Source organism: Penaeus chinensis, chromosome 27 (assembly GCF_019202785.1).
Source record: "Penaeus chinensis breed Huanghai No. 1 chromosome 27, ASM1920278v2, whole genome shotgun sequence".
In the NCBI taxonomy this organism is placed as follows: domain Eukaryota; kingdom Metazoa; phylum Arthropoda; class Malacostraca; order Decapoda; family Penaeidae; genus Penaeus; species Penaeus chinensis.
Window position 1 is genome coordinate 19,302,882 of NC_061845.1, and position 9,319 is coordinate 19,312,200.

Consider the following 9,319-nt stretch of genomic DNA (forward strand, 5'->3'; position numbering starts at 1 on the left):
TTTAACTGGAGTGCAAACGTTGTGATGTTAATAAGTTACAGACATCTTCATCCGAAGTCTAGGCTCAATCATCACATTCGCATGGTATGCGGTAATATATATATATAAATATATATATATATATATATATATATATATATATATATATATATATATATTTATATATATATATACACTGCGGGATATGTATTTATATTTTTTCTTTCTTTCTTTTCTTTTCTTTTCTCTCTTTTTCTGAATCAAACGTATCAACATTACCGTGTGATATGTAAATTATGATGGGTAACTGCAAATTGACTGATAATCGGTGCAATTACTGTGGTTAATGGTTAAAAGCAAAATAAATGTGCTAGACATCTAAGGTCATGTAGCACTATAGTAAATGGTAGTGAAGGGTGGTTGAGTTAGTGATTAGTTGTCAAAGTTGGGCAAAGGAATTGACGAGTAAATGGGTTAAGGTTGGGTAAGGTAATGTATAGGGGTTAGATCAAGTGAAGGATGTATATGTATTTGAGGAATGAAAACAGGTTGTCAAAGCACAAAGTGTGAGAAGTTGTTGGAGGGATCACGAAAAATCGGTCCCATTTGGCTGGGCTAAATAGATTATTTAAGAATTTTGTAGAGATGGGGGTAGTAGAGGGACGGGGGCATGTGGAAGAGGTAGTAGTGTTGAGGGAGGTAGTGTTATGGGGAGGTGGACAATAAGGTTGTAAGGTAGTAATAAGGGAGGATGGGGTAGTTGATGAAGAAGGTTGTGGGGGTATAGTTGTTGAAGTTGAGCATGTTGGGAGTAGAAATGTCTCCTGGGGTGTTGATTAGGGTGGATACTGTACTAGTCGGCATTGAGGAGGGGGTATTAGTGGTAGTGTTCAGAGCCGTGGTCAAAGGAGAGCCTGGGGTCAGGGAATCTGGCGAGTTTGAATTGGTGGAGCTATTTGATGAAGAGGCAAACCTCATTGCCTCTAATAATGGTATGGTTAATGGTTAATGGTTATTCATTGTTGGCCATGATAAGCCTGGAGTATGTTGGGGAGAGAAACGGTCCACCCCTCAGGGTCGCTTGAGGGGTAAGGGCTAGACAAGCAGGGGAATACCGTGCCCATGGCTCCCTCAGGCCGTTCAGGACTGGCAGAAAGTCAGCCTTTTATCCTTTCACCACGGCTCTCACACCTTAGGAAGTGGATAGTAGAAGGGGTTGGTGAAGGGACAGAAAGGAAAAAGTAGGAGGGGGAAAAAAAACCATGCAAAATTTGTTGAATCGAGGGTTGAGTCCCAAGGTTGGGGAGTTCCCCAGCATTGGGTCCCAGTCTCCGCCTCCTAAGCCCCCCCACGACAACAACGGGCAAGGGATTGGGGGGGGGGGGCAATTACTGTGGATTTGTTCTAAACTTTGATATGGTATTTACTTTATTGGCGCGTACAGAAGACACCTTATGTCTCCTATCAAGTAATAGAAAGAATCATAAGCCGTCTTTGGTTTAGTAAGAAACACCACAATGTTTCGGCACACAGTTGTGTATTTGTTAATTATCGCTAAAGTTCCGGTTTTCCAAACCAGAAATCAAACACGAAATTCGCTGCCGAAGTCCCATCGCACGTCTATTGTGCTTATTTCTTCACTAGAAAAGCATAAGCATGCTTATATTTTTCAACAGAAATGTGTTAAATATATTTCTAGATCATTTTGTATCCAGGGAACAAAGAAATTAACCATTCTTTTAAGAATAACTGGTCGTAGTAAGTGGAGTAGGTCGCATGAACTTCATTCCGAGCAAACTCAGTACTGGGCAATGTATCAATTATGTTGAAAAGGGGATCAAAAGTGTCTAGCTCAGTAATGTTAAAAACAGGTTTTTTTTCTAATTAAAGTTTGCCTTCAATTTAGTGACTGCTACTTGATCCTTCAGAACATACAGTGTGTCAATAAAGCTTCTACTGGGGAGGAGGGGAATAATTAAAAAACAGTCTATTCTGGTTGCTATATTGGAGTCCCTACTATAATACCTTCCAATCCGTCAGTTACAAACAATTATAATGGTTAATAGTTAAAAGCAAAATAAATGTGCTAGACATCTAAGGTCACATAGCACTATAGGAAGGTATAGTAAAGGGTAGTGAAGGGCGGTTGAGCTAGTGGTTAGTTGCTATACATCAACTATCTAGATTAATATTGAAAAAGTAAAATATGGGCAAAGGAATTGCTGAGTGAGTGGGTTAGGGTTGGGTTAGGTAAAGGGGTTAGATCAAGTGAAGATATGTATGCATCTGATGAAGAACAGGTTGTCAAAGCAGAAAGTGAGTGACATTACTGGAGTAGGGAATAAGAGAAAAACCTCGTTGACATGCTTCCTTTCTGGCTTCACGTAGAGTTCTGCAGGAATGGGTTACCAGAGAGATCAGTTGAGTTGATAATGCTATAGCTTGGTTTTCAGATGTTACTATGACGAGATGGGAATAATCGGGTTGGCTACAGAGAGACTTTGCCTATTTGTTTTTAGAGACATTGCTGGAATTCGAGTGTTGTCAGAGTAGGGAGCTGTGAGAGAGATCACAAAAAATCGGTCCGATTTGGCTGGGCTAAATAGAATATTTAAGATATTTGTAGAGATGGGGGTAGTAGAAGGATGGCAGTGTGTGGAAGAGGGAGTAGTGTTGAGGGAGGTAGTATTATGGAGAGGTGGACAATAAGGCTGTCAAGCATGTTGGGAAAGTAGGAATGTTTCCTGGTGATTGAGTGTTGACTTAGGTGGATAATATACTAGTAGTTGCAGTGTTTGGAGCAGTGGTGAAATAAGAGCCTGGGGTCAGAGAATCAGGAGAGTTTGAAATGGGTGGGGCTAGTTGATGAAGGGGCAAGCCTCATTGCCCCAAATAAATAACATCTTCATTATTGGCCATGGTAAGCCTGGAGTAAGTTGGGGAGAAAAACAGTCCACCCCTCAGGGTCCCCTTAAGGGGTATGGGCTAGACAACTAAAACAGGGAGATACCGTGCCCATGGCTCCCTCAGGCTGTTCGGGACTGGCACAAAGTCAGCCTTTCATCCTTTCAGCACGGCTCTCACACCTTAGGAAGTGGATAGTATAAGGGGTTGGAGAAGGGACAGAAACAAAAAAGCAGGAGGGAAAAAAAGACCATGCAATATTTAATGGTTAATGGTTAAAAGCAAAATAAATGTGCAAGACATCTAAGGTCATGTAGCACTATAGTTAATGTTAGTGAAGGGTGGTTGTGTTAGTGATTAGTTGTTAAAGCTGTGTTAAGGAATTGGTGAGTGAATGGGTTAGGGTCGGGTGACGTAATGTAAAGGGTTAGATTAAGTCAAGGATATATATGTGTTTGAGGAAGGAAAAACAGGTTGTCAAAGCAGAAAGTGTGAGATTCTGTAAGGATGTCTGATAGGTTAGGATGTCTATGTAGGGAGGATAGGTGGGGGGAAAGTAGAGGTACGGGTTGCTTCAAAACGTGGGCATGACAGTAGAATGTGTGGGACTGAAAGAGGAACATTACATATGGAACATAGGGGTGGATCAAGTTTCTTGAAGGCATATAATGGATGGGTTATAAGAGGAGAGGACATGACGGAGGTCAGGTCTGTGAGAGCGGAAACCGCGAATGTTCCAACGAAGGATAGTTATACTTTCGTTGATTTAGTGGCAAAGATTGCAGTGCGTGTTGGTTGAGAATTTGAAGGGGAAGGTGCTAGAGGGTGGGATAAAGAATGAGGTTGGGGAGGTGGTGTTGTATCCGGAGGGGTGTCGGGAGGTAGAGGGTTTGGGGAAGAGGGTACTTGTGACATGAGGGATTCACGTGTGTATACAGGAGGGAGTGGAAGGGATAGAGGGGATGGTGGGAGGGTTAATATAGATGGGGCTGGAGTCGGGGGGAATGGATTTTGTTGGGATGGGGTAGGAGGATTGGGCGTAGGGAGAATATGAGTAGGAGGAGGATGGATATCGGCAGTCACTTTGAGTGTGGAGGGAGCGAGAGTTGTAGAATTTGAAGGTGGATGAGTATTAGTTTGGGACTCGATTATGTAGTTCTGGATATCTTCAAGAGTTTCTGTAATGGAGTTGGTTGGGGAGTTTTGTGGGATAACGGTTTTCTTGTGAGGGGGGGAAGAGAAGTCTGGTGTCTGAAGAATAGGGGCAAAGGAAGGTGGAGGTGATTGTGGGGTAGGGGAAGAGGGGTGGAATGTTTATTCTGTCTGCTGCGGGTAGTGCGGGGAGGGAGAGGGGAAGGTGTTGGGGCTGTAGTAGAGATTGGAGTGTCTGGATTTAGGATGGCAAAAGAATTTGACTGGGTAGAGATTGGAGTGTCTGGATTCAGGATGGCAAAAGAATTTGACTGGGTAGAGATTGGAGTGTCTGGATTTAGGATGGCAAAATAATTTGACTGGGGAAGGTAGGAGGTAGAAGAGGGGAAGTTAGATGGAGGGGGGTTAGGTTTAGGAGAGGGTGTAGAAGCTTGGGGGGTAGGGGGAGTGGCAGAGTGAGCGACATTACTAGAGTAGGGGGTAAGAGAAAAACCTCGTCGACGAACCTCCTGTCTGGCTTCCCGTAGAGTGAGTCCAAGTCTGAATCTGAGAGTTGCTACCTCAGACTCAAATTTGTAGGTGGGGCAGCCTCTATAAAATACATTATGGGGGCCTCCACAGTTTGCACATGTGCATGATTGTGCAGAGCAGTTTGATCGAGTATGGCCAGGTTGGGCACATAGTGTGCATCTGGCTGTGGAATGGCAGTGTTTGGCTGGGTGTCCTAAATACCAACAATTTTGGCACTGACGAGGAGGAGATTGGTATGGTTGGACAGGTAGGGATTCCCCACCTATGTAAACATTTAAGGGAAGGTCATGTCTACGGAAGGTAATTTTGGATATGTTGATGGATTTCTTACGATTTCCTCTGGGAGGAATGGTGTAGCATTGTACATATGTCGCATTATAGTCCGTGAGACAGGCGAGTAAGTCTTCTCCACAATCTGACCATTCTTTGTCATAGATTGGGCAATCTGTTGGGGAGATAGAGACAGTTCCGGTGAAAGTATTGAGGGTTGGATGAGGTTCTGTAGGGATGGGATTACCACATAGATCAGTTAGTTTTGTTAATGCTATAGCTTGATTTTCAGATGTTACTGTGACGAGACGGGAGTGGTCGGGTCGGCTACTGAAAGAGACTTTGCCTACTTGTTTTTGGAGGCATTGCTGGAAGAGGAGGGTGTTTTTAGAGTAGGGAGCTGTGGGAGGGATCAGGAAAAATCAATCCCATTTGCCTAGGTTAAATAGAGTATTTAGGATTCTTGTAAAGGTGGGGGTAGTAGAAGTGCAGGGACGTGTGGAGGAGGGAGTAGTGTTGAGGGGGGTAGTGTTATGGGGAGGTGGGCAATAAGGTTGTAAGGTAGTAATAAGGGGAGATGGGGTGGTTGATGAAGAAGGTTGTGGGAGTAAAGATGTTGAAGTTGAGCATGTTGGGAGAGTAGAAATGTCTCCTGGGGGTTGGTTGTTGATTAGGGTTGATACTGTACTAGTAGGCATTGATGAGGGGGGAGTTGTTGCAGTGTTCGGAGCCGTGGTTAAAGGAGAGCCGGGATTGGGGCTATTTGATGAAGGGGCAAGCCTTATTGCCCCTAAAAGTGGGATTACGTCTTCATTATTGGCCATGATAAGCCTGGAGTATGTTGGGGAGAAAACAGTCCACCCCTCAGGATCCCCTTGAGAGGTAAGGGCCAGGTAAGGCAGGGGAATACCGTGCCCATGGCTCCCTCAGGCTGTTCAGGACTGGCACAAAGTCAGCCTTTCATCCTTTCAGCACGACTCTCACACCTTAGGAGGTGGACAGTAGAAGGGATTGGTAAAGGGACTGAAACGAAAAGTATGAGTGGAAAAAAGACCATACAAAATTAGTTGAGTCGATGGCTGAGTCCCAAGGTTGAGGAGTTCCCATCATTGGGTCTCAGTCTCCGTTTCCTAAGCACCCCCACAACAACAATGGCCAAAGGATTGGGGGGGAAGACCATGCAAAATTACTTGAGTTGAAGGCTGAGCCTCTAGACAGGGGAGTTCCCCAGCATTGGGTCCCAGACTTCACCTTCTAAGCCCCCCCACGACAACAACAGGCAAAGGGTGGGGGGTGGGGGGGGTGAAAATTCTTAACTGGTATCTTATTCTGTAAACTTCAAAATCTTGCTCATTTTGATAGAAACCTAATGTGGAAGGAACTTCTTTGCTGTCATTTTCCAGAAAAATGGAAAATAGATATATTTTTCCTTTCCCTATAAACCATAAGCTACCAAACCTGTATCAATATATAATGGAAAAAATGTATTTCTTGATTCTCATCATTATGTCAAGATGCAAATTAGTAGAATTAGCTAACAAGAAATCTTTATCTTTGTTCAAGCTCCAAACTACATGAGTATTTGGTGAGGATTTTTTAAATATAGGATTATCCAATAATCATTAAAATTCAGTGGGGTATAAAAAGAAATGCAGGAGGGTACATCCTTAGACAGTATTTTAGTTCATTCATAAATATTTTATTAATCAACAAATATACATATCCTTTGAAACACATTCAGAATTTTAATGTTAATTATCACTTTCTGAATGAGAAAAACAGTATTATATTGCAACTGCCAAGACTCTGGTTACTTAGCCTCTAAAGAACAACAGAATTCAACTAAGGCAATTGTCCCACAACTTGAAATTCATGGACTGAATAACTAAGCAACATAATTATTTTATACTTGTAAAATAACCCAAAGAAGAAGACTTTTGTCCTCTTCAGGTCTTTATTACTCACTTTCTCTTGAAGGCCCTTTCACAATTTCCTCTTTTCAAATTGTTAAATAATTCAAACTTTAAGAGCTATGAGCAGTTGATAGTCACCTTAATAGGCAATGGTAAAAACCATCACATAAAAGGTCTTGTGGCTTGGGCAATCATACCCAATACGAATGAAATGAATATCTGAAGTGCATAAATGTCTACCACTCACTGATGCCTTTGCTGAAATGATGCCATAGCAGTGTGTGCACTCTTCTATACTTCCTACAATAACCAATGTTTGAACTAAGGCAACTGAATCCTTCAATCTTACCTAGATTATGTAAACTGAATGAAACTTGCTGCTAGCAAAGATATTATTATAAGTAGAGATAATGAAAATCATGTATGGTGTATGAATCAAAATTTATATGACTCAAATTAACTTTAAAATCTTGGTAAATTTAAACAACTTCATGCTTCAATGGGTAAAACATACATATTATTTGACCATAACCACAATCATGTTTATCTTCTCAATCATATATATGTAATCAGTACTTGTGTTGAATCTGTAGATGACATAATTACCCATGTAAATATGATATAAAAATAACTTAACAGTAGTAATCATCAAAATAATCTTTGTGATCCTAAATACACAATAGGAAAATAATAATCAAGCTTCTATATCCCACTTAATATCATCTCTCCCTGGAAGGATATGTTGTTTCAAGATGTTCCGGAGGTTTCTTGAAGACTGTTGTTCCAGCTCAAAGGCCTTCTTCAGAGCCTGATAATCACGCAAGAGAGCTGCTACTTGATCCTTCAGAGCATATACTGTGTCAACAAGGCTCCTGTTGGGGGGAGGGGATTGATTAAAAAATTGTGGGATATATACAATTCTTACAGAAGATGAAAGCAAGGGGTGGGGAAAAATTGTACCCTTGCTGAGTACCATGTTTTCCAGGTTGAGTTTAGCTTTTCAAGAAATAATAAATCCTGGCTCTTGTTTGAAAAAGATTACAACACAAAATGTTTACCAGTAATTATTACTATTAATCCAATGGCATTTTTAAAGCATCATCTTTAAAATCAAAGAACATTCCTCATGTCTTTATAATTGATACCTTAAAACTGCAAACCATCTATCCTGTTTTTTCCCCATGCCACAATCAGGACCTAGTTTTTCATAATTTACTAAGGCAAATCTTGGGTCTCACTTTACATGAACTTGACCTTACTCATCAGAAAACTAAGTCTTTTTCATATGTTGGAAAGAAGAAATGAAAAAAGTTGGGAAGTGATAACCAGGTACATGTACTGTAGCTTTGTTTACATACATTGATGACTTCACAAGCACTTAGTTACCAAAGGAATCAATTACTAGACCTATCTCTTTACTCCATTCCTTGTATTTATTATTTTTTTTTTATAAAAAAAAATAAATTTCTGGTACGATCCTGATTATTTTTTGTGTTATTCTCATTCTCATTAATATTATGATCGTGTTAAAAGCAATAATCATAGTAAAAAAAAAAAAAAGAAAAAAAAAAAATCAAGGAATGAGTAAATATGCGAGGCCCTTGGTGACTAAATACTTCTGGAGCCATCTAAGTATAAACAAAATTATTAAAATTAAATCACAGAGAACAGAACAGGGCAAGTTCACATACACTGTCCACTATAGTTTTTGTTTGTTTGTTTGTTTACACAAAGAAAGCTCTACAAGCACATAGTCACAAATGAAGCAATTATTGAGCCTGTCTTTCCAATCCTATTTATGGCATTCCTTAAATTTTTGTGATGATCTTTTTTTTTTTTTAATCTTTACTGCTATTGTTGTTAACATAAAGATAAAAAGAAATATTACTAACAATGATAATAATTTCATATAAATAAATATAGAACTAAGAATAAATCATTGTGCAAATCCATAGGAAATGGGTAGGCCTAGTAACTGACTCCTTTATTAAGCAGGTATGAAGCCATCTATGTGTAAACAAAACTAATAAGCCCTGTGGTCAGTGCATGTACATGAATCAGCAATTAGTAGAAACTTTATTGTATCAGGTTCACATGATTATCTCTGAATAAATATGTAATCCATATGATCTCCTGTAATTCAAAAGACTTCAATTCAAATGCACTCTCTGCTACTCAACCATAAGATCAACTAAAATGGCAAACTTACTTTTCCTCCATAACAACCTGGTTACCATGAGTTTCTTCAATGATAATCTTTTCTTCCTCAGCTATCAAGACCTGAGGACTATCCAGCAAAGCTGGAATGTACAAAGCAAAGGAAAACAATTACTGGGGAATCCCAAAGACTATGGCTCTGAAAATAGATGCTGGTGTGGGTTTATTGCTTGAATTACTAAACCAATAATTTTAATCCTGAGTTTCCCACTAAGAAAAACACAGATTTTACTGCACTTAATTGTGTCTTATATATCTGTAAAATATTGATTACTGAGTCAAGAGTTACATCATATATTATATCAATATTTTATGTCACATACTCCATTATAACTGTTATTAACTACTGTTAT

General features: G+C 40.0%; 1 protein-coding gene across 3 annotated transcripts in view; it reads right to left on the reverse strand.

The window, feature by feature from the left end:
• Nucleotides 1-6,510: 6,510 nt before the first annotated feature.
• LOC125039261 (rho guanine nucleotide exchange factor 7-like) overlaps nt 6,511-9,319 on the reverse strand; it is an 81,886-nt gene continuing 79,077 nt past the window's right edge. For all 3 annotated transcript variants that reach the window (XM_047633098.1, XM_047633095.1, XM_047633096.1), the window contains 2 exons: nt 8,959-9,049; nt 6,511-7,621 (listed from right to left, as the gene is read on the reverse strand). In XM_047633098.1, the coding sequence (XP_047489054.1) occupies nt 7,444-7,621; nt 8,959-9,049 (269 nt within the window). In that variant the 3' untranslated portion in view covers nt 6,511-7,443. The remainder of the gene's footprint in view (nt 7,622-8,958; nt 9,050-9,319) is intronic.